General features: G+C 36.3%; 1 protein-coding gene across 1 annotated transcript; it reads right to left on the bottom strand.

Moving 5' to 3' along the window:
- Positions 1-2635: 2635 nt before the first annotated feature.
- Positions 2636-6284, bottom strand: LOC132563277 (galactose-3-O-sulfotransferase 2-like). Its single transcript, XM_060228036.1, has 3 exons — positions 6271-6284; positions 4832-5350; positions 2636-3161 (listed from the first exon to the last, which is right to left on the bottom strand). The coding sequence occupies exons 1-3, from the start codon at positions 6282-6284 to the stop codon at positions 2636-2638; spliced, it is 1059 nt and encodes a 352-aa protein (XP_060084019.1).
- Between the last annotated feature and the right edge of the window lie 6687 nt (positions 6285-12971).

Genomic DNA, 12971 nt, shown 5'->3' with positions numbered 1-12971 from the left:
AAAAGAACAAACATTTGCTGTATACTGCCATTCTGGTGCCTATTAACGTTCTCCCTTCTTCCAGGAATGATTATTCATTAAGACCGATATATCGTTTCCCCTTAAAAAGCAGATAAAAACAGTCTACGCTTTACCTTATCCGATGAAAGACCTCGACAGTTGCTGCATTATCAACCGTTTGTCATGCAACTAAAGGTAAAACGTCACAATACTACAACATTGATGAACCCAATTGAAGTGACCTTTTTCCAATAAACAATATCATCTCGTCCTCTAATCCCCTCCTCTCTACCTTTCCATTTGGCTTCCTCTATACTATCTAGGTTTATCATGTGTAACATCGGTATAATGTGACATTGACATTCTCCTAAGTAGTCTTACCTGGTTCACTTTTTCCTTATCACAAACAAAAAGACTATATAACACCATTATAAAAAAGGCTGAGAACATACCAACATTTTAATAGTTTACCATCTATAATATAGATTCACATATCAAAAACCAACATTACGTGTGTATATACATAATGTATATAATCCTGTACATGCACCATCAATATTATTCAGTATATATCCCTAACACAATACTTCAAATCTCAATTTTATATATATATATCACCCTGACATATTATATTTGTCACTTCCTCTTTCATTAACCATATCTTTCGTAAATGTAAAAATTCAAATTAACGGAATAAAATTGTTAATACACATCAATACAAAAATGTAAAGAAAAATGTGAGAAGACTGTTTACAATTTCAGTCTTTTTCGTTACCAAATATTAATCAAGTGTCACTCACCGCTGAAGTATATACCAAGTACGCGTATAAACCGAGACATCGCTGTAGTGTACACGTACATTTTATACTTAGCCTTTACGACGCACGTGAATACACTTGACCGATCAAAAACAGAAACATGCGTACATATACGGTATTTAAAAGAACTTAGTTTAATGTTGATGCCAGTGTTGCATTTTCTGTCTCGGTATAAAAGTGGTTGCTAAACCATATTGTTAAAACTAATATAGGTTATGTCCATGTGTCTTAAGATACAGTACATGATACATATTTGGCGACTGCACACTGGTGCATTTAAAAAAAGACGCTAGCTTTTTGTATCATACCGAGGTTCCATTATTGTAGTTATGAACAAAATTGACCAGGAATCACAATGCTGTGTTTCCGTTTTATATAAACTCTCTGTTTAACACTTTTCTCTTTCTACCGTTAGATAAATCCCTAATCCCTCAATGGACCTAAGTTAGCTAATTTATTAAACCTACTTTTCAAAAAGTCTGACATCAAATTCGAAAAAAATAACGATTAAGTAAGGATAAAACAAAGCGAATAACAGTACCTTAAGAATCAAAAACATAATTTCCATTGATAAAAATCCGTAATAATAAATTCCATTTCTCTCAGGTCCTCTCAGTTCGTGATCGACAAAAGGGCCTCCTTAATATATTAATGTTTATACTATGATCGATCTTGTGACGGCATATTTCTCCCGGTGTTCAGGAGATAGACACGACGTTGACTAAAGGCGCTGTCACACTCTAGCGTATAAGGCCAGCTTATGAGGAACGTATGGGCTTTTTGGGCATACGCTGACATACGCTGAAACACGCTAGGGGTACGCTGGAATACGTTTCTAGTACGCTGGGATACGTTGGTGTACGCTAATGTACGTTGACGGCCAAAAACATTTTTGATCATGCACAAAAAATTTCAGCATATGCCGACGTATGAATTTTACGCTCCTCATACGCTGAACACGCTAGAGGTACGCTGAAGGTACGTTACTCACACGTCGAGTACGCTTCTCATACGTTTAAATTGAGTGGGTCAGGAAACCTAGCGTTAGAGGAGCGTATAATGAACGTGTTTCTGACGTGTGTCTGACGTTTGTCTAACGATCGGCTAACGTTATGATGGCAGTTCTAACGACAGTCCAACGTATTCAACTCATGCCTAACGTGTTATACAAGTTAACAAAATAATACGGTATTTTGTTCCGTCAAATTACTGCTAAATTTGATACAAAATAAAAATTTAAGATAACCGTGAAAAATTTACCAATATGCCGTTAAGGTCTACGTAAGAAAATAACATTTCTATCAACGCTCTGTCTTGTTTCTCATATCTTCTGATATTTTGATGGTCAAACTTAGCTAACGTTGTTATCGTTAAACTTTCATACCCCCCGCCGTGTACGCTCCTCATACGTTAGGCTGATGTTCCGCATACGTGTCTCATACGTCGGAGTTACGCTGATATACGTTACTCATACGTCGGTATACGTCCAACTCAAATACACATCACATCACATACTCTCATATACGCTGACATAGAACTATGCGTACGCTACTCATAAGCTGACGGTACACTAGGCTCATGTTACTCTAACGGTCATTAACCGAAAATCGATCTCATACGCTGAAAAGTTGTGCGTGTAAACAATTTTTCGAAATATTCGATACGTTCCTCATACGCTAGAGTGTGACAGCGCCTTAACGGGGACAGATGGCACTGATATCACAACATTGAGATAGTTTATACGCAGCTTCACAGTCCAGCAGACTACTTACTCTAACAATGATACTGAGTGTTACGTATCTTATACGTGTTGATATTCACGACTTCCTCCAATTCTGTTTAAGTTGCTTTTTTTTAAGCATATCTAAAAACACAACATCGTGAATATACTGTCTTTTACAGTCTTTCGGTGTGATAACAAATGGCTTATTCCATGCACTGCCCTCAAACATAACGCTAGTGTTTAGTAGCTCGGCCGATATGACAGACAAACAGAAGTTGGCGTATTTTGTTCGAATTTTTCTGAAGTAAACTACTTCGTCATGAAAATCCGACGGTTGCCTTCTCAGATTTTCTTTTAGTTTGTTAAGGAAAAACCCATACAATTTATAATCAAAGAAGGCACAAGATTTATGGAGTTCGGCAGCATCTGATCCAAACTTTAATCGAGGGTCTTTCTGCATGTTAATGCGAAGTTGAGCGTACAAAACATGCCTCATATCCCAGTGTAAGATTCGTCGCATCAACACAATAGATTCATCCAAGAATTCCAACACTAGAACAATATCTATTTCTTTGCCTATTTTTTGTAAATATTCCTTCACCCGAGTTTGATTTGGTTTCCTATCGCGTGCCATGGGAATTCCAAAGTAATGTGACATCAAATTACAATGATAAGAGTAACCCCCAGATTTTCTTTTTTTTTCATTACGTAAATATACTGAACAAAATAAGTTAAGGATCATAAACTTGAAACAGTGCAGTTTTACATACAAATAATAATATGATTATATTTTAAATTTTAATGACAGAACATTCATTTTAGTCTTTAATTACACAAAACAAATTCATTTGTGGTAATTGCTACCAAGAGCAGATAACCCTGAGTAACAGCACCCTTGAAATCAAAGTGTAAGAGGAAGTAGAGCAAGTTAATAATGTAGACAAGGAAAACTCATCAAACTGCAATTGGCAGTTTAATAGGCAGTATGACCTCCGTTGACATCAATAACTGCCCTGCAACGTCTGCACATGCTCCTTATTAGTCGTCGGTGGCTGATCTGTGGGATGCGCTGCCATTCCTCTTGCAGAGCAATCATAAGCTGTTGGCGGTTCTGTGGCGGATTAGGTCGAGCTGAAACCCGGCGTTGCAAGGTGTCCCAAGCATGCTCGATAGGGTTCAGATCAGGAGAACGACTTGGCCAGTCCATGCGAACGATTGCTTCACGTTGAAGATAGTCGTTGACCACACGAGCACGGTGAGGACGAGCATTATCATCCATCAGAATAAAATCATGGCCAACAACTCCTGCAATGGGCCTTACTATAGGGTGTAGAATCTCGTCCCTGTATCGAACAGCTGTTAAAGATCCATTGTCTATGATGTAGAGGTCTGTATGGAAGTCAACACTGATCCCTGCCCAAACCATCACTGACCCACCACGAAAGCGATCATGCTGGACAACACAGCAGTATGCATAGCGCTCTCCTTGGGTTCTCCATACCCTCCTCCTACCGTCATGGAAGTCAACACAAAACCTAGACTCATCTGTGAACATAACATTTCTCCAATGACGTAATTGCCAATTCAAATGATGAGTGGCCCATTGATGTCTGGATTGTCGATGACCTCTGGATAAAATTGGTCGGACTGCTGGTCTTCTAGCTCGTAAATTAGAGGCATGGAGTCTGTTTCTCATTGTCTGGGATGAAATCCTTAGATTTGTAGTACGCTGAAACTGAAGATTCAAGACAGGAGCACTCAAAAACCGCTGACGTCGTGCCGTGATGCAAATGAATCTGTCCTGTCGGGCTGTCGTACAGCGTGGTCGTCCAGATCTGGGGCGTTGACGGACGTTATTTGTCTGTTGATAGCGATTCCATAGCCTACTAATCAAGCTCTGAGAAACATGAAGCTGTGCCGCCACATTTCGTTGAGTTTGACCAGCTTGAAGGAGCCCTATAGCTCGCGCGGCTTCCATATCATTTAAATGTCTTCGCATGATTAGTTTTTCAAGTTTTCGTTACAAATTGATTAAATGTTTCCAAATTCAACTTTTTTTTAGCTTAGAAGTAACAGAATCAAAACCTGCAAGATTCCTCTGTAGTAATAGACCAGTCAGTTTTTCACACCACCATAGTTAACTAGAGCGGAACGGCAAGACCTTCAGATGCACGTGCTTTCACCTTTGACATGACTTTAGGTACATATTGGAGAAACTACGAGTGCAATTACCGGCAATACATGATTTGAATTTTTAAAGATATTATGGTCACAATTTATGATCCTTAACTTATTTTGTCCAGTATATTTCAAAACTGGATTATCTCCAGGTAAATTTAGAATCTTTTGCATTCTAGAAAATCTTACGTAAGATCTGAAATGACTAAATGGCTCCCTTATTACCGCTATATATACAGTATCATTTGGTAGAACTTTATCGAATTGTGCCCTGTTGTACGTGATATGTGTACAAGTAATATCGTATGTTCCATTTTTTGGTGGTGGGTAGAAGTAGCGGGATGTTAACGCACGGCCGCCCGCTACATTCACACTTGGTAGAGCAAAAGTGAGATTCTTTTCATCTCCGTAACGTAGAAATATATTCTGAACCGTTGTACTTGCTGCCTTAGGCACCTTAATAAATGCTATATGATTGACAGGTTTACCTGTCTGGATGTATTGGGTCTGTCTAGAGGAGGCAATTCTTCGTAACGAAGTCCTGATCATTTCTCCGGTGTATCCATTGAAATTGAGGTAACGTGCTATACTGAACAATGTCATCAACACACAGCATTTCAGCAACAATGACCTGCAAGAAATACAACCTGTCATCACATGTTACATAATCTATATCGTTTAATTATAGCCTATTTGTAGTAAAATGAGACCTGGTACCAATATAATTGAAGTAGCCATATCATTGTAACATATGAGACCCATAGGCCTTAACAGTCATCCGACAAAAGACCTACATTTGTATATATGAAAGCGGTCAAATAGGCCAAAATTGCCCAACTACTCTACACCTTAAAAAGAAGACTCGTAAAAACGTTTTCTGCAAACTTGAAATCCTATTCTTTATACATGCAACTACAAAAATATCATGACTCCTATGACCCTGAAAGCAGGTCAAGGTCGTTAATATCAACACATTTGGTAGACATTTATTCCATCATGCTACATACCCATTATCAGCATCCTAGCCATTTAAGTTGTGGAGAAGAAGTTGCTTCAAGATTTCAACTCATTTGACCCCTGTGATTTTGAATGTGGGCCAAGGTCATTTATTTAAAGAAGCTTTGTAACTCTTCATTCCAGCTTGTTACATGCCCAATATTAGCATCCTATACCTTTTGGTTATTCAGAAGAAATCGTTTAAATATTTCAACACATTTGACCCGTGTGGTTTAAAAATTTGGTCAAGGTCATTCATTTTAAGAAATGTGGTAGCTCTACATCCCATCATGATACATGTCAAATATAAGCACCCTAGCCGTGTTGATTATTGAGAAGAAAGTTTATGCACGGCAGACAGCGCTCGGATACTATATTCACTTACTCAAATTTATAGATAACCTATATTTTTTACAACCATTGTGAAGCAAGTTTTTTAAACTTATGTTAATCACTCTTGTTGACGCTGATGAAGTAGTACGGAAGGTATTACCGTGGAAGGAAACCGGAGCACCTGTTGAAATATAACACGTGGTCGGGCAGGTGACCCCATACCTTTTCACATCCATTATGAGAATCAAACCCCGGACCTCTAGGTGAAAGGCGAGTGCGTTACCACTGTGCCACCCGACCAACAATATAAAGAGCAGCTTGTACTTATAATGTTAATTCCATCTACTAGTTCAGTCTGCCTGTTGATTATTATATATTATAGACGCAAATAATTTACTGAGGCATGGTACTAGGGCAATTATCAAAATCGTGTTTATCACCTTTGTTTATGTAAATGTATATAGCTTTAATAATTCCAATTGCCCAATCTGTCAATATTAAAAACTTTCGAATACACTGGAAGAAATGTTTGTATATTTAATACATGCATTAAAATTAGTTTATTTTGGATGTTCCAAAGGTGTTTTTTAAAATGGTAAGCAGAGTCTCCAATTTTATGTTCCATTCTGTCGATGTATGTTTTGATACATTGATTTACTTCAGAACTTTTTATCATCTGGTGAAAAGACCTATTGGTATTATTCTAAGTATCATTCCTATTGTTTCTCATCGTAATTATTACAAGCTAACCGACGAGAAATATTTATATATCATTGTATTTAAAATTCAGATGTGTCTAATAAATGATACATGTTTTCTTTAACCTTTTCTTATATTGAACAAGTGATCCAGTGACACAATACAGTGGTCAAGACGTAAACATAGCCATCAAAGAAAAGAAAAAGAAAACGATTTCGGAAAATGAATTGACATTCCCCATTTTCATAGCAAAATATAGTCTAATTGAGGAAAAGATAAATTAAAAAACAAACAGAAACAACAACAACAAAAGTGGTGTCCTACCTGAGCTTCAAACCTACAGCCGAGTTCCTTCGTTTTCTTATGGCATATTGCTGAACTTCGTTTGTGATCTCGATGTATTTTAGACCTTTTTCACTCTAACACGTCGTCTTTTTTCTTATCATAAATACTCTGTGATAATTTATAGTGTCTATGATCATCTCTTCCTTTCTTGATTAACACCTAGTGTCTTTTTTTTAATAAGCAGGCAAAATTCTGTTTCAAGCATGAAATGTATTTTTTTCGAAATAAATATCGTATCTAGTAAATAAAATTATTACAAAAAAGCTAACGTTTCACTTAACATCAAATGAAAATCTACCATATTTCTGCTGACATTTTTTTCTATTATCAGCACCAATAAATATTATACATTGGTGATTATTGCCATGAAATTAAAACAATGGGTCAGTCACCTACCTACATTTTTTAACAATTTTTGTTTGAGTTATCTCCCTTGACCAACAAGTAATAAATACTGGTATCAATGGTTTGAATTGCCTAAATAAAAATAAAACCAAAGTAATTGATAGATTCTATATATATAGCAAAAATCATCAGGCAAAAAATTTTGCATGGTTGCATAAAGATATTTATATGTCAGATACAAGCAAATCAAATACATTAATTAACAATTTTCTATCTGTTCATTCTGAAATGATCAAAGTGCTATAACTCTTCCATTTTTGAACAAATAAGAATGCTTCAAAGAATAGATAAAGTAAGTCTATATGCGCTGAAACACACACATAAAGGAGACTTATATAAACATAATCTTTCAAAAAATCATCAAAGAAATAGTCAAATTGGAAAGAACCACTGTATACAAAACAAAAATCATCGACAGCAAGGATAGAACAACACAGTTTAAAAAAAATTCCAAATTCGAACAAATTTAAGTTGATATGATAAATGATTGTTATTTCTTTGAAACAAGAGCTAAAATTACAAAATGGCCTTCTCTAGTACGGGTATTAAATCAAAACAAAAACATCACAAATATCGCTGACTTTATACATCATTAAAGAGGAGAAATGCTTGCCGTTGGAATCAGAATATCAAATATCGCTGACTTTATACTTTAAAACAAAAATATCAAATATCGCTGACTTTATACTTTATTAAAGAGGAGAAATGCTTGCCGTTGGAATCAGAATATCAAATATCGCTGACTTTATACTTTATTAAAGAGGAGAAATGCTTGCCGTTGGAATCAGAATATCAAATATCGCTGACTTTATACTTTATTAAAGAGGAGAAATGCTTGCCGTTGGAATCAGAATATCAAATATCGCTGACTTTATACTTTATTAAAGAGGAGAAATGCTTGCCGTTGGAATCAGAAGAGCGATGGATTTGTAATGATTTGCTCATAGACACATGTATGTACGCATAGATATCACTTGGTTATATATATTTTTTTCACTATCATACAAAATATTTGTTAACAAGTAACAAATGTGTTTTGAAGTGCTGTTGATAATTGTTTACAGATCTTATTTGTTTTCAAAAATGTATTTTATTTTTATGATAATTCAGCCTTTCACAATAGAATTGTAAGTTTACGTGTTTAGGTTAATTTATCATTTTCACATATATATTCAATAATCAATCTATACATTCTAATATATCCCTCAATTATCTCTAGTTTTATATTAAATGACAAAGACAGTTGAGAGCATCCATATATCGCTGATTATGTATATATAAAAAACATCCATATAACTCAAGCTTCAAGACGATGTACCGACACTGAGTAACGCCCGCCTTACCCTGTAGAACTTCTGTATGTGGTACGTTTTTCTTATCAAAGTGATCAACTGATGTTGATGACAAGAAGATACATTGTACGAAGTTCGGTACTTACCTCCAAAATTTACTTTTTGGCATTGCTGGAGTTAAAATAGTAGCTGGAATTATACAACTAGTTATCTAAATATGGCTGTAGACCCTCAGTCTTCAGATGTACATCCAGCCAACATAAAAATGATATTCGCAATTTTACTGTAACATTCCTGTGTCACATGTCTACAGCTATAGGCGTGTTTTACGCTGGGAAAGTCATATGTATATGCAAATATGTTCAAGCATCGTGACCGCGAGAGACATGGATATTTTTGTTGTATCGCCATACACTTTTAAGCAAGCCGATGATAGTTTCAAGCCGTTTGTTATGAACACGAAAATAAAAATCGCTCCAAGGTTTGAAATTACCGAGGAATAAGGGATGCTTTGTCTGCGAAAACCCAGCCCTCTCGAATGGAGTGAGACCGGTATTTCAAACATATTTTAAAACACATTTAATATCATAGGCGTCAAATTTGTTAAAACATTTAAACAACTTCTTCTGACAAACAAAAACGCCCAGAAGCATATTTGGCTTACATGTTCCTAGTATGAATCTCGAAAAAGTTTGCGGAAAAGCAATTACCTTGATCCATATTCACGGTAACAGAGTAAAATGTGGAAAAACCTTAAAACGATTTGTGATGATTAACCAGAAGGCGCAGAAACATGATATTTGGCTGAGAGGTTTAACGGATAAACTTTGCAAAATGGAGTGATCTTGAACCAAAATCAAGGTCACTGGGGTTTTGTCAAAACATTTAAACAATTTCTTCTGATTAAGAAAAAATTGCTTGTTGAAAGAAGAAATTTTAATATCTAAAATCATTTGACCCCAGAGACCGTGTAAATATGTCAAGGTCAAATAAAAAAAAGAAAATTTGGCAGCCCTTCGTCCAGTTATTTAAAAAAAAACAATATCAACAGCCTTGACTTTTGGTTATGAAAATTATAAAATATTGATCGCTGTGACCTTTAAAATAGGACATGGTCAATAAAATGAACACAATTGATAACCCTCCATCCTACAATAGCACCCTGGGCTTTTTGATTATTGAGAAGTCGTTGAAAGATTTTAACATATGTAACCACAGTGACAAACTTGGTAGCCTTTCAAGCCACAATGTTAAAAGCCCAATATCAGCATCATAGCCCTTTCGGGTATGGAAAACTGTTCTAATCACTTTAAAACATTTATCCCCTGTGACCTGGAAAGTTTGTCAAGTTCATTCATATTAACAAACGTGGTACTGCTTCATCATAGCATGCCACAGGCACAATATCAACCCCATAGGGGTTATTGAGAAGTCTTTCAAAGATTTTAACATGTTCAAAACCTGTGACCTTGAAAGTGGGTCAAGGTTAAAATGTGAACAAACTTGGTAGTCCTTCCTTTCAGCATAATACAGACATAATATCAGCACCTTTTACGCATGGCGGATGGACACGGCGCACGACGACAAACAAAACGTAGACCGACCCTTTGTGTCTCTAATTCGTTATGATACCCTAATCTTTTATGATCGATCCCATCCTTGTTTTTTTTATTTTTTTTTTTTTTTTGCCAATACGTCAAAATTAAGAAAAGTCAAATAACAATAAAGGTTGTAAACTTACAGTTGGTCTGGAACAAAATATTTCAATCAGCTTTTTTTAATGATAAGCAGTAAAAGGTCACTTTAATGTACTACAGAGACACTGACTTGAGTTCATGTAAGCACCTTATCGTATTGTAACCCTGTGATCTTACCTTCAGAAGATTATTGTAACCTATTGATGTGTGATCTTACCTAAAGATGTGTGATCTTACCTACTGGTGTGTGATCTTACCTACTGATGTGTTATTGTAACCTACTGGTGTGTGATCTTACCTTCTGATGTGTTATTGTAACCTACTGGTGTGTGATCTTACCTAATGATGTGTTATTGTAACCTACTGATGTGTGATCTTACCTTCTGATGTGTTATTGTAACCTACTGGTGTGTGATCTTACCCTCTGAAGTGTTATTGTAACCTACTGGTGTGTGATCTTACCTACTGATGTGTGATCTTACCTACTGATGTGTGATCGTACCTACTGGTGTGTGATCTTACCTACTGATGTGTGATCTTACCTACTGATGTGTGATCTTACCTACTGGTGTGTGATCTTACCTTCTGATGTGTTATTGTAACCTACTGGTTTGTGATCTTACCCTCTGAAGTGTTATTGTAACCTACTGATGTGTGATCTTACCTACTGGTGTGTGATCTTACCTTCTGATGTGTTATTGTAACTTACTGATGTGTGATCTTACCCTCTGAAGTGTTATTGTAACCTACTGATGTGTGATCTTACCTACTGGTGTGTGATCTTACCTTCTGATGTGTTATTGTAATCTACTGATGTGTGATCTTACCTTCTGATGTGTGATCTTACCTTCTGATGTGTGATCTTACCTTCTGATGTGTTATTGTAACCTCCTGATGTCTGATCTTACCTACTGATGTGTTATTATAATCTACTGATGTGTGATCTTACCTTCTGATGTGTGATCTTACCTTCTGATGTGTTATTGTAATCTACTGATGTGTGATCTTACCTACTGATGTGTGATCTTACCTACTGATGTGTTATTGTAATCTACTGATGTGTTATTGTAACTTACTGATGTGTGATCTTACCTTCTGATGTGTTATTGTAACCTACTGATGTGTGATCTTACCTACTGATGTGTTATTGTAACCTACTGATGTGTGATCTTACCTATTGTGTGATCTTACCTTCTGATGTGTTATTGTAACCTACTGATGTGTGATCTTACCTACTGGTGTGTGATCTTACCTTCTGATGAGCTATTGTAATCTACTGATGTGTGATCTTACCTTCTGAAGTGTTATTGTAACCTACTGGTGTGTGATCTTACCTTCTGAAGTGTTATTGTAACCTACTGATGTGTGATCTTACCTTCTGATGTGTTATTGTAACCTACTGATGTCTGATCTTACCTTCTGATGTGTTATTGTAACCTACTGATGTGTGATCTTACATACTGATGTGTTATTGTAACCTACTGTTGTGTGATCTTACCTACTGGTGTGTGATGTGTGTTATTGTAACCTACTGATGTGTGATCTTACCTTCTGATGTGTTATTGTAACCTACTGATGTCTGATCTTACATACTGATGTGTTATTGTAACCTACTGATGTGTGATCTTACCTACTGATGTGTGATCTTACCTACTGGTGTGTGATCTTACCTTCTGATGTGTTATTGTAACCTACTGATGTGTGATCTTACCTACTGGTGTGTTATTGTAACCTACTGATGTGTGATCTTACCTACTGGTGTGTGATCTTACCTACTGGTGTGTGATCTTACCTTCTGATGTGTTATTGTAACCTACTGATGTGTGATCTTACCTACTGGTGTGTGATCTTACCTACTGGTGTGTGATCTTACCTTCTGATGTGTTATTGTAACCTACTGATGTGTGATCTTACCTACTGGTGTGTGATCTTACCTACTGGTGTGTGATCTTACCTTCTGATGTGTTATTGTAACCTACTGATGTGTGATCTTACCTACTGGTGTGTGATCTTACCTATTGATGTGTGATCTTACCTTCTGATGTGTTATTGTAACCTACTGATGTCTGATCTTACATACTGATGTGTTATTGTAACCTACTGATGTGTGATCTTACCTACTGATGTGTGATCTTACCTACTGGTGTGTGATCTTACCTACTGGTGTGTGATCTTACCTTCTGATGTGTTATTGTAACCTACTGATGTGTGATCTTACCTACTGGTGTGTTATTGTAACCTACTGATGTGTGATCTTACCTACTGGTGTGTGATCTTACCTACTGATGTGTGATCTTACCTTCTGATGTGTTATTGTAACCTACTGATGTGTGATCTTACCTACTGGTGTGTTATTGTAACCTCCTGATGTCTGATCTTACCTACTGGTGTGTTATTGTAACCTACTGATGTGTGATCCTACCTACTGGTGTGTTATTGTAACCTACTGATGTGTGATCTTACCTTCTGATGTGTGATCTTACCT

Source organism: Ylistrum balloti, unplaced genomic scaffold, assembly GCF_031769215.1.
Source record: "Ylistrum balloti isolate Yb309-2 unplaced genomic scaffold, AGI_CSIRO_Ybal_v1 Utg371666, whole genome shotgun sequence".
NCBI lineage: Eukaryota > Metazoa > Mollusca > Bivalvia > Pectinida > Pectinidae > Ylistrum > Ylistrum balloti.
Note: the sequence above shows the minus strand (reverse complement) of the source record. Positions and strands in the feature narration are given on the sequence as shown.

Bases quoted from the DNA above. Each gene is read 5' to 3' on its own strand.
- LOC132563277 (XM_060228036.1), bottom strand. The intron at 3,162-4,831 runs GTTAAGGATCAT...GGCACGCGATAG, and splicing joins AAATATACTGGACAAAATAA to GAAACCAAATCAAACTCGGG.